General features: G+C 38.7%; 2 protein-coding genes across 2 annotated transcripts in view; one reads left to right on the forward strand and one right to left on the reverse strand.

The window, feature by feature from the left end:
• The first annotated feature begins 6,482 nt into the window (after positions 1 to 6,482).
• LOC104991089 (histone H1t) lies at positions 6,483 to 13,699 on the forward strand. Its single transcript, XM_010843437.1, is given in 2 exon segments — positions 6,483 to 12,958; positions 12,960 to 13,699. Coding segments are annotated over 2 exon segments (636 nt in total). The 5' UTR covers positions 6,483 to 12,422; the 3' UTR covers positions 13,060 to 13,699.
• Positions 13,700 to 14,861: 1,162 nt separating this feature from the next.
• LOC104991099 overlaps positions 14,862 to 21,780 on the reverse strand; it is a 63,559-nt gene continuing 56,640 nt past the window's right edge. The window contains exon 4 of the mRNA XM_010843446.1: positions 14,862 to 15,352. Within this exon, the coding sequence (XP_010841748.1) occupies positions 15,024 to 15,352 (329 nt within the window). The 3' untranslated portion in view covers positions 14,862 to 15,023. The remainder of the gene's footprint in view (positions 15,353 to 21,780) is intronic.

The raw sequence follows: 21,780 nt of genomic DNA on the forward strand, positions 1-21,780 counted from the left end.
AGCTTATATAAAGGCTAAACACATCAATTTAAAATAAGAGGAAAATCAAATTCTCCTGATTCTTTAAATGTGGCTACATCTTAAGTGGTTACTCAGGCAAAAAAATACAAAGTTTAACTGGATTTAATTAGTGGTGATTGTTAACAAGTTATGAGATAAGAAACAGAACTACTCCACTATCTTCAAACAACTTAAATATTTTAATACATGGCATGTAATTCTATAGGAAAAAGTCAAATATTTCTAATATAACTTTTTGGATAAATTTACTGGCTTAAAATTTTGCTTTACAAAATGGATCTATGTCTTTTTATTTATTATTGTCATAATGTAAAAGTAATGTTACCATAATATTCTAGTTAACACAAGTTTAGGGATTATTTTCTTTCAAAAAAAAAGAGCTAATTTAAATTTGCTAAGTTACTTCAACTCGGTTTAGTGATTAGATGAGTTAACATCTATTTATTTAAAATTCTACATTATGTTAACCATGCATTGAACTAAATTATCACAAGATAGTGATAAAGTGGATAGGTAATGTCACTTTTAAAATGGAATTATTTTTTATAAGATTACAAATCATATTGAATCAGTGTGTCAACTTAAATCGTGAATTCAAAGTTTATAGATACTACAAAATTTAGGTGGTATTAAATTGAGTAAATGAATGCCTAATCTTTGGATACCTGAGCAATTTCTAAATTGGAGAGTACAAAATACACATCACTAAAAACAATTAGAACTGTGCAAGCCTTTTATTTTTACACAGTTGAGAATGATCATAGATTAATAGGTTAGAGAGCATATAGATGCCTTCGGAGAATGGAAATAGGTATGCTTGTTTTTGGCACTTTAAATTTGTAAAGGGTGTAAGTAAAGGACACATGTGAGCCCAGAGAACAAGGAAGGTTTTGAATGGCCTCCCAGTTTCTTTATGCCTGTGAGGGAATACAATTGCCTGCTTCCTAAAAGGGCTGTTGTTAATACAAACAGCTCTGACTCTAACCAAGTACTATAGCTACAGAGAAACACAAATCTATACACAGACAATGGCTATGTTTGGTCTATTCATTTAATGGGAAGTTGTTATTGTTCATTCAGGTGACATGTGTGTGTAAGTCACTCAGTTGTGTCTGACTTCTTGCGACCCCGTGGCTCCTCTGTCCATGGAATTCCCCAGGCAAAAATACTGGAATGGGTTGCCATTCCCCTCTCCAGGGTATCATCCTTATCCAGGAATCAAACCTGGGTCTCCTGCATTGCAGGCAGATTTTTACCATCTGAACCACCGGGGAAGCACGCATTAATGTAGTAAATTCAATTTAATATGTGCTGTCTTATTTATGCTAATAAAGTAAATGCACCTTAAAGCTGCTGTTAAAAACTTTGAATTTATAATTATATTTATCAACCATCCCCTCAATAAAAATTGACTGTCCAAATCTCTCATAACTGTTGGTAAAACCACCCACAGACTTTATAGTCATGTAGCCAAAAATAACTCCAACAGCAAGCACAAACTAGTTCAGATTTTACAAAAATGTTGATTAGCTCAAAGACGTAACAAGTGATTGAATCTTGCCTTATCTCCAATTAGTATAACTTGAAAAACCATAAAGGTGGGACAGTGAACATTAACAAGCCAATTTCATGTTATTGTTTCAAAATATATGGATTTTTTCTTTTACAACCTGGGAATATCTGTAATCCTTTTAAATAATAAAAAATGAGATCATAGATAAAATATTAGAACATATCAATCTATATGACCCACTAACTGCTAAGGAGATAATACAAATAATTTAAAGTATAATTACCCAAAAGATTTAATTTTTACTATAAAAATTTTATTTTTTACTATACCAAAATTTTACTTCTAACCAAAATAATAATAATAATATGATCTACATCTGAGTAGTCTCAAACTCTTATCATTTGAAATTGTACTGAAAATTCCATGTGACTTGTTTTTTCTTCACTTGACATGTTTCAATTATCAGATGTTTCCTGAAACTAATGTTAGCTACATTTGTCATATATAAAATAAATGCAGTCTACACGAAGACTTCAACAGACACACCTCTATCTAATATAAAATTAAAAGTTGTATTAAAAGAGACATTTTTAAAAAATGTCAACTTTTAACAATGCTATGCTTTGCTTAGTCATGTCTGACTCTTTGCAACCCCATGGACTATAGTCCACCAGTCTCCTCTGTTCATGGTGATTCTCCAGGCAAGAATACTGGAGTGGGTTGCCATGCCCTCCTCCAGGGGATATTCCCAACCCAGGTATCCTGAGTTGCAGGCAGATTCCTTTTACCACCTGAGCCACACGGAAGCCCTTAATAATGCTAGAAAAGGCCATTTCCAGTATTTTAAACTATGAGTGTTTTTAAGCTTCAGGACAAATGGATTATTTTTTTCACATAGTAAACACATTTAGAATTTTACCACTTGGATATACACTCTCATTGGAAAGTGAATCTGGAGGCTTACTAAAAGATTTTCAGAATTTTGGAGGTAGGAAGTTTTCCTCTTAAGATTCTACAGATCCAGACGAGATCTAGAATAGATCGCTTTTTCCTTCTTCTTCCTTTTGTGTTACTCTTTGACCTTTTCTCCATTATCTGTTTTTTCAATGATTAGATTTCAGATTTGTTCTTCCCAAGTATTAGAAGACTCTGTGTTTGGCTTTCCCAGGTGCTGCAGTGCCTGCCAAGGCGGGAGTCACATGAGACATGGGTTTGAGTCATGGGTTGGGAAGATCTCCTGAAGGAGGAAATGGTAACTCACTCCAGTATTCCTGCCTGGAAAATTCCATGGACAGAGGAGCCTGGCCAGCTTCAGTACACGGGATCATTACTGAGAGAATGAGGACTCACAAGTATTTGAAAATAATTTTAAATCCTTAGAACGCAGTCCTCTGTACCTTGACTAAACGTTCTTGAACAAAAGACTGTGTACTCCATAATCTATTTCTGAGTATGGCTTAAGTAGTTAAAACTGCAATTAGAAAAAATGACACTTATTTAACTTAATTCCATGAAAATGATCTTTGAGAACTGTTCTTCTATTTTCAGTTCAGTTTAGTTCAGTTCAGTCGCTCGGTCATGTCCAATTCTCTGTGACCCCATAGACTGCAGCACACCAGGCCTCCCTGTCCCTCACCAACTCCAGGAGCTTACTCAAACTCGTCCATTGAGTCAGTGATGCCACCCAACCATCTCATCCTCTGTCATCCCCTTCTCCTTCTGCCTTCAATCTTTCCCAGCATCAGGGTCTTTTCAAATGAGTCAGTTCTTTGCATCAGGTGGCCAAAGTACTGGAGTTTCAGCTTCAGCGTCAGTCCTTCCAATGAATATTCAAGACTGCTTCCCTTTAGGATGGACTGGTTGGATCTCCTTGGAGTCCAAGGGACTCTCAAGAGTCTTCTCCAATACCACAATTCAAAAGCATCAATACTTCGGTGCTCAGCTTTCTTTATAGTCCAACTCTTACATCCATACATGACTACTGGAAAAACCATAGCTTTGACTAGATGGACCTTTGTTGGCAAAGTAATGTCTCTGCTTTTAATAAGCTGTCTAGGTTGGTCACACCCCACTCCAGTACTTTGCCTGGAAAATCCCATGGATGGAGGAGCCTGGTAGGCTGCAGTCCATGGGGTCGCTAAGAGTCGGACACGACTGAGCGACTTCACTTTCACTTTTCCCTTTCATGCCTTGGAGAAGGAAATGGCAACCCACTCCAGTGTTCCTGCCTGGAGAATCCCAGGGATGGAGGAGCCTGGTGGCTGCCGTCTATGGGGTCACACTGAGTCAGACACGACTGAAGTGACTTAGCAGCAGCAGTTAGCAGCTAGGTTGGTCATAACTTTTCTTCCAAAGAGCAAATGTCTTTCAATTTCATGGCTGCAGTCACCATCTGTGGTGATTTTGGAGCCCAAAAAATAAAGTCTGTCACTGTTTCCATTGTTTCCCCATCTATTTGCCATGAAGTGATGGGAATGGATGCCATGATCTTCATTTTCTGAATGTTGAGTTTTAAGCCTACTTTTTCACTCTCTTTCACTTTCATCAAGAGGCTCTTTAGTTCTTCTTCACTTTCTGCCATAAGGGTAGTATCATCTGCATATCTGACGTTATTGATATTTCTCCTGGCAATCTTGATTCCAGCTTGTGCTTCTTCCAGCCCAGCGTTTCTCATGATGTACTCTGCATAGAAGTTAAATAAGCAAGGTGACAATATACAGCCATGACGTACGCCTTTTCCTATTTGGAACAAGTCTGTTGTTCCATGTGCAGTTCTAACTGTTGCTTCTTGAACTGCATACAGATTTCTCAAGAGGCAGGTCAGGTGGTCTGGTATCCCATCTCTTGAAGAATTTTCCACAGTTTATTGTGATCCACACAGTCAAAGGCTTTGGCAGTCAATAAAGCAGATGTAGATGTTTTTCTGGAACTCTCTTGTTTTTTTGATGATCCAGCAATGTTGGCAATTTGATCTCTGGTTCCTCTGCCTTTTCTAAATCCAACTTGAATATCTGGAAGTTCATGGTTCACATACTGTTGAAGCCTGGCTTGGAGACATTTGAGCATTACTTTGCTAGCGTGTGAGATGAGTGCAATTGTGCAGTAGTTTGAGCATTCTTTGGCATTGCCTTTCTTTGGGATTGGAATGAAAACTAACCTTTCCCAGTCCTGTGGCCCCTGCTAGTTTTCCAAATTTGCTGGCATATTGAATGCAGCACTTTCACAGCATTGTCTTTTAGAATTTGAAATAGCTCAACTGGAATTCCATCACCTCCACTAGCTTTGTTCGAAGAGATCTCTAGTCTTTCCCATTCTATTGTTTTCCTCTATTTCTATTTCTTCTATTTAAGACCTATCAATTAAGTACTTGAAGATTAAAGAGTTTTCAAATATTTCTTATTATATATGTGATTGCCCTCATGAACTTTTTGTTCTCCTCCTCTGTTTAATGTGCAGATGACAAAATGTTCCAAAGAGGAGACTAAAACCCACTACAACTGACAATAAGAGTCTTGATCAAAGTGGGGAAGTTGATAGACTTTGATGCTGGAAATGGTGAAGATATAGCCTATCTAAAATGAAAATACTGATTGAGAGTTGGTGGAATATATTACACAGAGGCAGCCTGTCACATTATGCTTCATAGCCAATCTTGAGAATTTATAGAGAATCATCATTATTTTTAAATCCTCTTTGATCTATGTAAGAACAGATTGTCCACAGTGAACTCTTTCCTACTGAAAATAATGTACAAACATGATATCCTGTTCATGGACAGTCTGCAGGCATTTTGTTCCTTCTTTCTATTATATAGACATCTTTTTTGACCTTTTTGGATGAAATAATCTATTGTTTGACATACCTTAAACACAAGTAAACAGTGTGCTAATAATTAATAGAACAACTTTGAATTACTGTTTGACAGACCTACTATTCTGAGCCTGTGGGGTGATAATAATTACCTATTTATGAAGATAGGGTGAGGATTAAATGAAATGACAAGTTAAAATATTTGTCCTAGAAATGATATGATGCCAGTAAAGTGACAGCACAGTATTGCTCCCTGATGACTAAAGTGTAGCCCCTGGAGACAGAACCTCCAAATTTAACTCCCAGCTTGCCAACTATTAGCTGTAAGACTGATGCAAGCCATTAATCTCTCTGTGCTTCTTCTCTATCTTGAGGATGATAGTGATAGCACGTACCTTCTAGATGTTTGTGACGATCAAAGACCTTTAATGAAAAAAAACCAAACACCTTTAATGCATAGAACACACTTTGAAGAGTGCCTGGCCCATAGTAGGTACTCACTTTTTGTGTGATGTTTGACAAGTTTCACTTATATCCTTCTTTACATCCTAAAGGGAACTAAGGCAGCTTATGACTGAAGACCTTGATAGGAATTTCAAAAGCAATATGAAAAGATTGCCAGTGGATTCCACTGAATTTACATTGGCCCAACAAGTTGAACGAACATGCATTTTCTTTCTCCGTTTATATTTGATTAGGTCCCTAAGCATATACCTAAGGACATAAAGAATGATAGCTGTCATTTGTCTTGAAACTTCCAGATTTGTAAAGATGTATAGATTCAGTACTTTGCAGTCCAACAGACCTAAATTCAAAAGCATTTAAAATGAGTTAGCTTTTCCAAACTTTCACCTTGTGCAATCCTGGATGACTAAGCATAAAAATAAATTGGGTCAAATACACAGTTGCCTAGACTCTGATTAATCTTTTTGGACTCTGAAAATCAGCTTGATGTATCCTCAGGTACTATGCTATGCTATGCTAAGTCACTTCAGTCGTGTCCGACTCTGTGTGACCCCATAGACGGCAGCCCACCAGGCTCCCCCGTCCCTGGGATTCTCCAGGCAAGAACACTGGAGTGGGTTGCCATTTCCTTCTCCAATGCATGAAAGTGAAAAGTGAAAGTGAAGTCGCTCAGTCGTGTCTGACCCTCAGCGACCCCATGGACTGCAGCCTATTGTAAATTAGGAAAAAGAAAGTAAATTTGGAGAATCAGCAACTTTCTTATTGTCCCACCTCAGTTCTGAGAGAGGAAAATGAGGCTTTGATTTGCTTATTTAAAGACTCACATAACCTTATCATCTAATAAGCAATTTGTATTGTAATTAATAGAAAGAGCTAGTTTTGTCTTTCTATGGGTATTCATGGTGTTAGATGTCCCAGCTGCAGGCTCAGAGAGATGAAGGAACAAAAATGCTGAGGCTTGTCTCATTCTGTGAGGAAACTGACATAGATAGAGGAGGAGATACTGGGGTAAAACCTTGATCTTATCACTTTCAGCCCAAGTTCTCGAACAGTAAAAGAATTGGCTTCAAAAGCAATAAAGATAAAACCTTATTCTCATTTTCTTTTTTCTCTCCTCTACTCCTCTTCTTCTTTGTTTTTCTTTATTTTCTTTTCACTTTTTTCCCTAATATAATAGATCTTATCTCAGTTGTAGGACAAGATATAAAAACATCAAAGATTTAAATGTGCCCTTTTTATTGCTGGATTTGCATGAACAGTTCAGATGATAAATGTTACTCACTAGATTTTTAAACACATGCATTTTGGCTTTAGTGCACTGAAATACATATATTTTTTAAAATTGAAAGAAATAAATACAATTACATATTTAAGAATTCTACAGAGATGATGCAAGTTCTGAGATCTTGAAAGGAAGAATGCCTGCTAGCCTCCAAGGTGAGTCAAGGATACCAGCGAGCATCAGGGTGAAAGTTTTTTGGAGGTTCTGGAAAGTGCTCAGTATCTTTGACTCTAAACATTCGAGACTGAGCCTGACTCCATCAATTCTAGACATAAATAGTGTGAGTGGATTGGATTTTTTTTTCCTGCATTCATATTTTTATGAGATATTTTTAGATAGTTTTGGTTTACAACAAAATTGAGAAGGAGGTACAGAGATTTCTAAAATATCCCCTACCTCCCCCACCACACACACACACACACACACGTAGCCTTGCCCATTATCAACATCACTCATCAGAATGGTATATATATACATTTTAACCAACCAAGGATGAGCTTATATTGACACAACAGCATGATCACCCACAGTCTGTAGTTGACCTTAGGATTCATTCTTGATGTTGTAGGTTTTATGGGTTTGGTCAAATGTCTAATGACATACTTACATTTACTGACATGAAACACAATTTGATGGGCTCTTCCCCCTGCCCTCTGTCGGTGGTCTCTTTCTCTCATGTTCTATACTGCAGTCAGATTTGCACGTGCTTTGTTTTTCTTGGTTTTTAGCCTCCCACATATGCTAGAACTCCCTCTTTGATATTTCTACCACAGAAGGAATGTAGACAGAGTAGCACTGTAGACAGAGTTGAATGTAGACAGGATGGTCTAAGGAAGGGTTCCTTCCCTTTCTCCTTTGGCTCTATGGACCATCCTCTGGTTCTTGTTCATTTAGAGGCTAAGGAGCCATCTTCAGTGATGATCTCTTGGAAAAAGACAGTCACTGTCCTCTTGGAGCTTACATCTCAGCTAGGGAAGATAGGCAACAAGCAATAGTTACAATAAGTAATTATATAGAATATGAGAAAGGAATTAGTGCTATTGAAAGGGAAAATGTAAAACAGGGGAATCAAGAGGATCAGTAGATATAATTTGTACATTAGCACTCATTAAAATGTTCAATATAATAAGAGTAGCTAATACTAGTGTAGCACTTAGTATGAGCCAGCTACTAGTCTAAGTGCTTTCCTCTGTTAACTCAGTTTATTCTCAAACAATAAAATGTTAGTTGCAAAGTGCTTACCCAGCTCTTGGAGGAAAACCCAGGAATGAGAAAAAGACGAGAAATCAAAGTCTATACAATCTACTTTTGAAGTGTCTCGAGTACTTGTCTCTTCTTCTAGCACCCAAAGAGGAGTTGGAAAATGCACTTTGTAACAACCCAAGAAAGAGACTAAGCATTTGGGTATATTTCCATTAGATGCTTGATTTGGCTTATTGAAAAGTGGGGAATGACTTCATCTGCCAGCAGCCCAGAGGGACGAGCATCTGAGAGAAGGGAGGCTTCTGGGAACTGTTAAAACTACTTAATGTGGGAATAACAAGCTGGAACTCATCAACCTGTTGTCATGCAAGCGCCTTCCTCATTCCTCATAAGCGGTTCCACAAGGCTCACCACAAAGCACCTCACCCTCGAAAATCCGCATCGCCTGGCCTTTGTCACTATGTCTCCTTTGTGAAAAGCCCTAACACTCTTTCCTCACCTGATAAATGAGTACCCGCCCTTCAAGACTGAACTCAAACCTGACTTACTGGACACTAACTAGATCATGCTCATCTTTTATTTACAAGTGCACACAGACTTAAGCATTGGAGGGTTTGGGTTTACTGTAGAGGATGGCACACCATCCAACAGCTGTCCCACCTGGGAAACTCAATCTCTCCAAGCCTTAATTTCCTCAACTATAAACCACGGAGTACCATTATAGGTACCTCAGAAGCTTGTGCAAGAATAAATCCATTGGTACCTATAAAGTGGTTAAAGCACTGCCCAGCACAGAACAGACACCCAAAGAACATTAGCCATTGTGATTATTGTTGTTCTGAGTCAGTATCAGATATTTGATGAATTATAGAAGTGAATTAATCAATCAATCTTTCTTTTTACAGGAGGAGCAAATGGGCTTTAGAAAAGTATTTTCCCACTACTGGTCACCGCTGGACTTTATTATATCTCAAAAATAAGTCAATGAAAATGACTGATACCAGAAGCAGATAAAAGATATTTTCAACAATCATAGAAAAATCAATGAGAACCTGGCTAAGGCATTTATTTTGAGTATAAAAATTTTAAATGGCTATTTGAGAAATTTGCAAGAAGAAAAATACATAACAGAAAATTAAATCTTAGTATCTCTTTTCTATATGTATATAAGACCTATGAATATATAAATATGAACATATATGAGATTCACCTATAAAAATATATGTCATTTAAAAACCAAATTTAAGTATCATGCTATGTATGTACATATATCGAGTTTTCTAGGTAATATGCCTAGAAACACATTTTTTAATGGGTATATTATTACTTATGCAAGTAGTCCTCTGTTACTGGCTATTTAGATTGTGTTCCATTTTTATGCATTATAAATCATATAGGCCACACTTCTTTGTATGTAAATCTCTGTTTAAATATTTATTTCCTTAGAATAGACTTCTGGAAGTAGAATACTAAATCCCAAGGTAAAATCATTTTTTAATGTTCTTAATATATACATTGTCAAATTGCCTTTCAGAAGGACTGTGCCAGTTTATAATCCCAGTATAATTTTAAAATTCTTGTTTTCATAGCTGTCATTTTTACTGAGAACACTTTTAAAGCATTGTTAACCAGATAGATTAAAAAAAAATTGAACTGTAATTTCCTTTATTATGAATAGAGGTAGTATTTTTTCCCATGCTTTTATTAGCCATGACCCCATAAAAAATAAACTGCTGTAAAATAATGGACGTGCCTGCAATCATTCCATGGGAAATCACCGTGTAAAGAATAAGTAGGTAGGATCTTAGGTTAAGATCAAGAAACAACTATTTATCAGGTGCCTCCTCTGTCCAGGACAATGCTGGAATAATGAACCATGTTTGGCCCTGTGTAACTAAAACTGCTTTTACCTACATTGTTTCATATAAGCCTCCTAACCAGTACATGAGAAAAGTGTGGCTATGGATTGACTTATGCACTGCCCCTCTCCAAATTAATTTACTAAGACCCTAACCCCTTTTGTTAACTATATTTGGAGACAGAGCTTTTAGGAGGTAATTTAGGTTAAAGAGGTCATAAAGATGGGTCCCTAATCCAATAGGATTCCAGGTCTCACAAGAAGAGAAAGAGGGAGCCATCACTCTTCTGGTGCGCATGCACTAAAGAAAGACTGTATAAGGACACAGTAAGAAGGCAGCCGTCTATAGGATAGGAAAAGAGGTGTCACCGGAACCTGACCATGCTGGCACCCTGGCCTTTCCTAGCCTCCAGAGCTGTGAAGAAATAAATTTCTATTGTTTATGCCACCAGTCTATTTTGTTTGAGTAGCCTGAGAAGACTAAGAGTGAGATGGGAGAAGCAGAGCCTTTTGAAGATAGACTTCTTGAAATAAAGTCCCAGCTTTCCTGCTCACTAGCTCTAAGACTTTAGGCAAGTTATGTGACTTTTCTGTGACTCAGGTTCCTCATATATAAAATAAATTCCTACATTTTTTACTATTTGAGGGAAAAATATTTGGGACAACGATTCTCACATATATACTGTATATATGTGTGAGCTTGTTTTTATGGTATATTTTAGATTTATAATGCAAAATATGAATCTTTTTTCTATGGATATTAAATTATGGAATCTAAGAATTTTTTAAAATTCCATTCTTTGTTATTTTTACAGCAATGATATATTCTGTCCATTCCATAACCCAACCCTAAATCACTGACAATTAATGGCACAACCTCTAAGGGATCACCAAAGTTCAGGGAAACCAAATACACGTTAAAAGAGAGTCCTCAGTAAGCTGTAATCTAAGGAGAAAAAATTTTCAAAGGGTCAGAATGTATTAGTAGGCTGTGAAATCAATCTCATGATTTACAACTAGCATTTTTAAAAAATAAAATAAAATAAATGATTAAAATATATCAGAGAACCCTTAAGGTAGCATTGTTTTCAGAGTTTTTGTTTCAGATGTTTGTGTGTATGTGCACATGTGGGTGCATGGATGTGAAGCAAAGAGAGTGAAAGAGATTTTTCTATTTTACTTTGCAATTAGAAGTTTGCAAGTCTCACCATCTGATTTCTTCTGAAGTATTTCAGAAGAAGAAGTATTACATTATCGTAGTCATTCTTTCCCCACAGCTCTGTAGACACACATGCCAGGCCAGTCCTTTTAGAGATCTGGGTCTGTGGTTTCCAAGGAGCTCTTCATATCAGGGTTCCTGCCTCACATTTTATATTAAGGGGAGGGATTGTATCTGTTTCCTTGAGGGTTTTTTGTTTTTTTTTACAGTGAAGTGTCAAGGAGATGGGGGTGGACATAGGGGTAAGGTTTCAACTAATGAAACCAGAAACAAAACTCAGTTTAGGACGCCTGCCACAAGGGGACCTGATTTTGGCCAAGCAGATATCATGCGTGAGATCCATATTATTTACTTCATGCTTGAGGGTCTGCTATCAAGCTGTAGAGACTGAGAAGTTATTTTAGTCACAAACAATCCACATGCCTGTAGATCATGGTTTACTAGATTGTGTTTGCCCAAATAAGGTGGTACCCTGAAGTTTTTTCAACAATTCTAAAAGCATCTTTCAAGTCTGCAGTGAGACTTCTAAGATATCTGTGTTACTTCCCTCATGCACATAAATAATTTTCAACTAGAATAAAGGTGTGAATAACTTATTTTTTCCACCGACTGGAAGCCAACCATATAGAAAACCACTCAGGAAACATGAGATAAGTCTTTCGTTTAAAATTACTTTTATAGTTATAAGGAAAAGAGGAAGTTTTGTTCTTCTCTTTAAATTGTGGTGACAATTGAGAGCTTTATTGAATAGCTTTGGCATACAGAGTCATTTTTCATTAAAAACTGAAAAGGCATCTGAAATCTGTATCTCTATGGATTATTCAGCAGTAGAACCTGGGCAATTCCGTGCAAGAGATTTTTGAGCTATTCAATTTTTGGAAGTGAAACAAAAACAAATGCTCCTCCCCCAAGGGGCGGGGGCGGTGACTGAGCGATGAACCAATCACAGCGCGCCCTGCCCTATATAAGGCCCTGAGGGTCTCCTCCCCTACAACCAGCGACACTTTAGCGAGTACTGGCAGAATGATATGTTCTGTTTTTCTTTGCTGTTATGTCCGAGACGGCGCCTGCCGCTCCAGCCGTCCAGGTTCCGGCTTCCATGGACAAACCTCAAGCGAGGAAGCGGGTAAAGAAGCCACTTGGCTTGACGGGTGTAAATCGGAAGACAGCAAGCGCATCAGTGTCCAAGTTGATTACTGAGGCACTTTCGGTCTCCCAGGAGAGAGCTGGCATGTCCTTGACTGCGCTGAAAAAAGCACTATCAGCCGCAGGTTACGATGTGGAGAAAAACAACAGTCACATTAAGCTGGGTCTCAAAGGCCTGGTGAGCAAGGGAATCCTGGTACAGACTAGGGGTATCGGTGCGTCCGGCTCTTTCAAGCTCAGCAAGAAGGCTGTTCCTGAGCTTTGTAAGGGAAAAGTCAAAAAACCTGCTGCTGCGAAGAACAGGAAGCTGGCCTTATCCAGAGATTCAAAGTCTCCGAAGAATGGTAAAGCCAACAAAAGAGCTAAGAAGCCGAGGGCCACGGCGGCTCAGAAAGCTGCTAGGAACGGGCGGAAAGCTAAAAGAAGCAAAGACAAACAACGGGAAGAGTCCAGTGAAGGCCAGGGCAGGAAAGCCCAAAACTGGGAATCCTAAGCTGACCCTGCAGAAAACCAATACTAGGAAAGCAACAACCAAGAAGTAACATTTCTTCACCAGATTTCATAGAATCCAAAGGCTCTTTTCAGAGCCACCTAAGTGATTTTAGGAGGGTGTAACATCGTTTCCATAAGTGTCTGGAAGACTACTGGTTCTAAGTATTTGATAAATGAACCTGTAATGTGGTGAAATGTATCTTATTGAACATACAGTACAGATACTTTAGCATGGGTACTGTCCAATTCCAGAGAATTGTCCATCCTAACAAAATCAGGGCACATTCCTTAAGTTCTCAAATGCTCTTAGAATATTGGAGGGGGCAGCCATTCTCTAAGAGGATCTTCCCGATGCAGGGATCAAACCCAGGAATCTTGCATTAGCAGGCATATTCTTTACCATCTGCACCACTAGAGAATTCCTCTTCAAAAGCTACTACGTTTAAAGTTTAGGCCTAGTCTCTGAGTGGAGATCTGCCCCATGCCTCAACTATGTTTTACCACGTTTTGTTTTTTTCTTCCCCTAATTCTACTCCAGTGTGTACTTTTATGTATCATTCTGTATAAGGGTTCTGAACTCCATATCCATGGACTTAACAGGGGTTAATATACGGAAAGGGGTTAATATACGGAAACAAAGGTCTCGATTTGGGTTAGTGGGAAGTTTTGTGGGTTTTTTTTTTTTTTTAACGTATTAAACATCTTTCCACTGTGATTTTGTGTAAATCAAACGTTTTCGTTTTACAATTTGCAAGAATATTGACATTTTTGTCTTCGTTACCATGAAAGCAGTTAGATTATTTTCTGTATGTTAAGCACATATATTAAAATTTGATTTTGTAATATAGTCAATATAATTGTGGTTGTCAGTGAAGAGAGTGAGTCTTGTTCATATTGCCCTACACAGGCTGAAAAATGTTAAACGATGCATGGAGATGTTGGAGGCTCAATGTAACCTTTAAATTCCAAACCTGCTTGTATTAGGAAAAGCATCTTTTTCACTTTCAACAATTTAGTTTGTTTTTACCTAATTTTTAATTTAGCCTTATTTAAAGATCCTCGTAAATAATACATTTATACTGTTTATCTTGTTTGGGGCCTTGGTATTTGGGGCGACTTAGAACGAAGTCAATGCAAAACTATGTAATTTAAGCAGTTTCACACACAGCCATGTTCTACAGATGATTCACTAGGACATATACTGTCTGAATTCATTTGTATAATCGGACCTCTGAAGAAAAATTATTTCCTGTATGGAAAATAACTACACACAATAGTTTCGATTTGTATAGACTCAGCCACAGCTCGGAACTTTGGGTAAAGTGGCCAGTTTTACGGAGTTGGGATAGTGAAGGAAAATTCTTCACTTGCCGAAAAAGGCAGTTGAGCCCATTTTCTGTACCGGAGACTCACTGCAGAGGAAAAGGAGGCTGGCTTCATCCCACCCAGCAGTGGGCCGGCTGCCAAGCACTACTCGAACCTGTGCGGAACCGGTTAGACCACTCTGTGCCTTTGTTTCAGCGCCCATAAGAGCCGGGTATAAATTGGATTGTTCCGGGTACCGTTATGGAAGCTCTATGCCTTGGCTAAACAGGAAACCAGCTTTGTAACGCAGGGGGTTTTTTTCACCACGGTGATAATCGGCCAATGAAAGCTTGTTCGCAAAGAGCCCTCATTTACATAGCTATGTATTGTGTGGGCGGTAATGCGAAGCTTTGTTCCATTAAAACCGCCCGCCAACCAGTTTGAAGGCTGGACATCGGAATGCACAAAACTTAAAGGCTTCAAGTATCTTCAAAGGTGGTTGTTTTACCGCGCCTAAAATCCTATTTCCATTATGAAAAAGTCACACTTCCCAACCCCTCAGAAGTAAACTGCATTAAAGCAGCTCTCTTTCACACAAAATACCTCCTTACTCACATTTCAGTAACGTCCAACAGCTCTTTAGCGAACATTTGGGCGGCCCTGAAAAGGGCCTTTAGTTTTTCTACAGGTTTCAAGCTAGATGTTTTGCTCAACCACCAAAACCGTAAAGGGTACGGCCCTGACGTTTGAGCGCGTAGACCACATCCATGGCGGTAACAGTCTTGCGCTTAGCGTGCTCCGTATAGGTGACCGCGTCCCGGATCACATTTTCCAGAAACACTTTCAGCACCCCACGAGTCTCTTCGTAGATAAGACCAGAGATACGTTTGACGCCTCCACGACGAGCCAGACGCCGGATAGCTGGCTTAGTAATACCCTGAATGTTGTCCCGCAAGACTTTGCGATGGCGCTTAGCACCCCCCTTGCCGAGGCCTTTGCCACCCTTCCCACGACCAGACATGGTTGCTGTCGCAATAACTCAAAGGCTTTGACAGTGCCCTTAAATAGCATTCAAGCGGACCTGATTGAAAACAACACGATCAGGTGGCTTTTCCAAATTAGGTCATCAGGGGGTGGGGCAAGAAGGGGGGGTATTAACATTTCAGTGTTTTCATTGGTCAGGAAACCTCGGTCTTCAGTGAGCTCCTGGCAGGGGAGGTGGCCTTCAATGAAACGAAAGCATTAGTTTCTCTTTTGTCTTGCACTTTTTTCCTGTGCCTATTCGCAAGTGGAGTGTTTTCTTATCAGCTCAAGGACATGGAGCAAAGAGCTCCACTTCAAATTTCCTTTGCATAACTTTTTGTTGTTGTTGTTCAGTCACTCAGTCGTGTTCGACTCTTTGCGACCTTCACCATCTCCCTGAACTTTCTGGAATTCATGTCCATTGAGTCGGTGATCCTATCCAACCATCTCGTCCTCCCCTTCTGCCTTCAATCATAGCTCGGTAACTAACAAATTAAGGCTTCCCAGGTGGCTCAGTGGTAAAGAATCAGTCTGCCAATGCGGGAGACGCGGGTTCCATCCCTGAATGGAGAAGATCCCCTGGAGGAGCAAATGGCAACGCACTCCAGCATTCTTGCCTGGGAAATCCCATGGACATAGGAGCCTGGCGGGCTACAGTCCATGAGGTCGCAGAGTCGGACACGACTGAGCATGAGCAAGCAAAACTAATAAATTAGATAATGGTTCCTTGGGGAATGTGAAAATAATATGTAAAGGAACATAGAATTATAGGTGATGGGACTTTCCCTTTCAATTCTTTTAATGTTTCAATTTTAAAGGCCGCATTTTAATGAGACGAACTATAAGCCTGGCCATGAAGAGGCTCTGGTACTAAAACTGCTGTGTATGGAAAGAGTAAAAAAATAGAAAAACAATTGCAAATTTCTCCATTCAAACATGTACTGCGTGACTTCTTTTTCGGCAAATACATGGGAGAGAAGGAACTTAAAGATAGGCTTCAGTAATCAGTTGCCCCTGGACCCTCTTCCTGGCCTTCTGCACCTGTCTGATTGGGCTTCAATTCTTAAAAGTTCCTTTCTCTTTTCCATTAATCCTTTCTCAACCTTCTTCAGTTTTAGAGACAAGAAAACATGTTCTGTAGCTGTTGCTGCTGCTACAGTCGTTTAGTCGTGTCCAACTATGTGAGACCCCATAGATGGCAGCCCACCAGGCTCCACCGTCCTTGGGATTCTCCAGGCAAGAACACTGGAGTGGGTTGCCATTTCCTTCTCCAATGCATGAAAGTGAAAAGTGAAAGTGAAGTCGCTCAGTCGTGTCGGACTCTTCGAGACCCCATGGACTGCAGCCTACCAGGCTCCTCCATCCATGGGATTTTCCATGCAAGAGCACTGGAGTGGGGTGCCATTGCCTTCTCTGGATGTTTTGTAGAGTTGGGGATTAATCGTAGGATGGGGCTAATACTTGATTAAGGTCATTTCTAAGCCTACAGGGCCCTCACCTGGGAGGCTTTTGATTAGATTACAGAGGGTTATGGACAGGCTAGTCCCTGTTTTTTTGTTGTTGTTGTTGTTTCTTTTTAAGCAACATAGAACAGAATTGGATCTGAATATGGTTTGAAAAGGACTTCTCAATCAAAAGGTTTCTCTTTAGTTTCCAGTTGCAGCTTTTGAAAATTTCCACAGTAAGAGTCACTCTAGTTAAATTGAAAAAGAAAAAGACTTCTCCCTCCCACCCCGACCCCAATCCTGGTTAATAGATAAATGTCTATTGGTGAGACTTAGAATGAGAATATGGCCTTACACTATAACATCAGACTAAGGCAAAAAGCTAAAAGAGACCCAGTAATGGAGAGGAAAGACCCAGGAGAGGGCAGGAAAGCTCTGCATGGCACAGAGTTTATATCACTTCTAAAATAATTAGGTGGGGTTACATTTTTCTGCCCCAAATTGAGAGTTTTTAGACTCTTGCCTTTCAACACCCTCTCCCACTATGAACCTGCACCTTATAAAGGAGACTTAGCTAGGAAGAAATGTCAAACATTACAGAGGAAAAGTATGAAGTCAGAGTTCATATGTAAACATGAAATCTGCATGTGCTTTTTAATTCATGAAGGTACAATATAGTTCCTTTTTTCTTATTCGCTTTTCCCAATTTCTTCTTTTCTAAACTTTTCTCAATGACATTGACTCAAAAAGTCATGACTGTCATAATAGAAATATTTAAAGGGTATACACATATAGATTTATGTTAAAAATGTATCCTCCTCTAGGAGCCAGGTGTTACTTGGTCCTGTGGCTTGGAAGAGAATGGGTCACCTGGAACTCATCCTCCAAGTGAACCTAGCATCACAGAACCCCATTTATGTGACCAAGACCCTACAAATTAAAACCTTGCAAGCAAGTTGTGGCTAAGTGGATACATTAAATATTTCAACAAATAAAACAGTGATGTTAACCAAACATCTTCTAAAAATATAAAATGCCCAGAACCACCCATCACAAACTCAGTCAAAATACTAGAGTTCAGGAATATATATATTTATATTTATGCATATCATTCCATAATGATAATGGACTTCCTTGGTGGCTCAGATGGTAAAGCATCTGCCTACAATGCGGGAGACCCGGGTTCAATTCTTGCCTCGAAAATCCAATGGACGGAAGAGCCTGGTAGGCTACAGTCCATGGGGTCGCAAAGAGTCGGACACAACTGAGCGACTTTTTTTCACTTTCCCTTCTCATATCATTCCATGGAATATATAAATTTAACAGACAATTCTGATACTTGGCCAGGGTTGAAAATTACCAGCATATATCAACACTTTTGGGGGTATAATTGCACTTTAGTGAAAAGGAATCCCTGGGTAGCGATAGTTTGAGCAATGTTATAGTTGAGGAAATGCATAAGTACAATCTCACCTCATTTCGCCAGCCTGCCAGAGATTTATAACTTGACAGCTGAAGGCATTTGGGAACACCACTCCTGGTCTGGGGCTTCTCTCGCCGCTGGCTGATTTATCTCCTTCCCATCTAAGTCTTCAATGTATTTCTCTTTTTCAGTCAACTAATCTTTACTTTGGTATGACCTATTTTCTAATTATTCATTTTTCCTGTCATTCCCATTGCTGTGTTTTTGGTTCCATAATATACATCTACTGTGTCTGTCCCTATTTTCCTCATTTCCTCTCCTTAACCTTTTAAGAAAATGTTCTTACTTTTCCCTCTTTATTTAATTTTATTTTTTCCATTTTGGCTGCACCACATGTCTTGCAGGATCTCAGTTTCCCATCCAGGGATTGAACCTGGGTGATGGCAGTCAAAGCACCAAATCCCAACTGCCCTGCATTTTCTCTTTAGTTCAAACTCTTTTCTAAAAGTTGTTGGCACTTGCACTTTTTAGGCCTGCTGTCCTGTGTGGGTTTTCTCCTCTAAATATTCTTAACACATTTTGACCTACTGAAGAAAATGCTATTTGGACAAGCAAGTTTCTAATATTATCCTTTCTTAAACAATTGTTTCAAAATTTTAATAAACACATTTGTACTTAAATTTGATTTTTTAAATTCCATGGAATACTTTCTTACTCACACACACAAAGCACAAAGAAAGGATTTTGCATTTGTTTAGTGGTGAAAACTGTGAACCCAAAAGTACACAAAGGAAAGATCTTTATTACACCTATGTTTAAAATAAATGCTTTCTTACACACTGAATGAAGTTCCATTGGCATTATCCAAGTTTCTTGCTGTTTTAGGAAAATGCCATGTAGTCTCTCTGTTTACAGAATAAAATCTGGGCTAGTTCATGGACTTGCAGAGTAAGGTTAACTGACAAGACTTTCATTGAAGTTTATACAAGTATTGGTATTATGTTCAGCACCTCACCAAATGCACTGAAAACAGCAAAATTCTATTTTAGAATCTTTGGGGCAAAAGCCAGAATTTGATTTTTTTAAAAAAAAATAACAATACTTTCTACCCAAACCTGGTGAAGAAATGATTCACATGTGCTTAAGGCTACCCAAACTGTGATACTCCCTGAATGATAAAGAGAATAAACAGAAATGTGAATTGATAGTTAGAATTTTGTGTGTGAAAAGAAAATAACGGTCCCAAATATTTATGAAAAATTATAGAAATTTGAGATTTTATAACTGGTTATTTAAAAAATTAACAGGCCACAGTTAATAATGTGTTAATGTGAAGAGTAGAATGTTTCTTGAAATTTTGGCCTGTGTGAAACAAAACATTCTGAAATGTTAAAACTGGTCCTCTCCTCACTCGGGGAATATCCAAGGTATGGTCACTAGGCATCAGAATGGTTACTTAAAGGAGTATCATAAAATCATGCAATGGCATCAACATCAACCACGTGTTTTCTTGACTCAGAGAGAGATATTGTGTATTGGTTAGAAATTTGACTCTGAGCCAGGCTAGCTGGAAACAAAAAAATCAGCATGATCATTTTCCAGCTGTGTAACCTTTAGCAAGTTAACTAACCTCTCTGTGCCTTGGTTTCCACACAACAAAATAAGGGTAACAGAATAACAAGAGCGTACATGTCACAGGATTCTTCAGAGGAATTAAATTAACATTTAGAACAAGGCCTGGCATCTAGTAAGTACTCAATATTAGCTTAAAAAAAATTACTTTCAAGAAATATTCATGCTAAAGAAGACTTTACTGAGAATACAATTTCATCCAGCCAAGAAATAGAAGCTATAGAAGCATCTGCTTAAGTCAGACTATATGTATCCCTCATATATATGAGTAAACACCTTAGAAAATTATTCAGAAACCGAATATGTGAGATACCAGTATGCATTCTAGGCCAAGTAATAAATGCATGCATGATGTCAGGGCAACCAAGGATTTTTAGTAAAATAGTTAATGAGATAATTTAATACTGTATTAAAATCTACATATTAATCACTTATTCAAAAATGGGGAAGAAAAAAATGATGACCCAAAGTCCATAGAAATTAAAATTAGAGATATCTGTAAATATCTTCAGTGCTTAAAGTCATGCATTTTAAAATTCTAGTCATGATTAGAGTGTGTAGCTTATAAGAACCTTGCAGCATTTGAGAGAAAGGCTTTTGTTTTTAAGTGTGTGTGTGTGTACATGAAGACTGAATCAAGTACACAGCACACTGAGGCTATATTATTATAACACAAGACCAAGTTTTGCCTGTACCTCCCAGCAGGCCTTAACCAACTGCTGGCAGGTGGCCTCACCAGATTTGTTTGTTTTCCTTCTGTTCTTTTCCCAGTTAAGGCAGCTCAACAGTGCCCTGTGATTGCAGCAATTCAAATACCTGGTGAATAGTTTCATCTTTGCCCTCTCACAATTTCAGGGGCTTTTCTCCAAAGGTGATCCTGTGTGTTTTCCTTTCCTCCTTTCCCCTGAGGACTTTGCCCTACCCCTCTCCCCCTCCCCACTCCCACTCGCTATAGTCATAAAACCACTGTGACATTTTTGGCGTTGGCCACCAGATGACGCCCTTCTCCTTACTACCAAATTTGTAACTGGTTTTTGCCAGATGTAAAATAAAATAGGTAATTTAAACGTTGGTATCTGATTTAGAAAGGCACAGGAACCAGAGGTCAAATTGCCAATGTCTGCTGGATCATAGAAAAAGCAAGAGAATTCCAGAAAAATATCCACTTCTGCACCATTGACTATGCTAACGCCTTTGACTATGTAAATCACAACAAACTGGAAAATTTTTAAAGAGATGGGATACTAGACCACCATACCTGCCTCTTGAGAAACCTGTATGCAGGTCAAGAAGCAACAGTTAGAACCAGACATGGAACAGCAGACTGGTTCCAAATTGGGAAAGGAGTATGTCAAGGCTGTATATTGTCACCCTGCTTATAACTTATATTCACTTTCATCAAGAGGCTCTTTAGTTCTTCCTCGCTTTCTGCCAGAAGGGTGGTATCATCTGCATATCTGAGGTTATTGATATGTCTCCTGGCAATGGCAATCTTGATTGCAGCTTGTGCTTCATCCAGCCCAGCATTTTGCATATGCAGAGTACATATGCAGAGTACATCATGCAAAATGCTGGGTTGGATGAAGCACAAGCTGCAATCAAGATTGCCATTGCCAGGAGACATATCAATAACCTCAGATATGCAGATGATACCACCCTTCTGGCAGAAAGCGAAGAAGAACTAAAGAGCCTCTTGATGAAAGTGAAAGAGAAGAGTGAAAAGCTGGCTTAAAACTCAACATTAAAAAAACTAAGATCATGGCATCCAGTCCCATCACTTCATGGCAAATAGATGAGGAAACAATGGAAACAGTAACACTTTCTTCTCTTGGATTCCAAAATCACTGCAGATAGTGACTGCAGTTATGAAATAAAAGATGCTTGCTGCCTGAAAGAAAAGCTATAACCAACCAAGATAGCAAAATAAAAAGCAGAGACATTAG

This window comes from Bison bison, unplaced genomic scaffold (assembly GCF_000754665.1).
Source record: "Bison bison bison isolate TAMUID 2011002044 unplaced genomic scaffold, Bison_UMD1.0 scf7180017864182, whole genome shotgun sequence".
In the NCBI taxonomy this organism is placed as follows: Eukaryota; Metazoa; Chordata; class Mammalia; order Artiodactyla; family Bovidae; genus Bison; species Bison bison.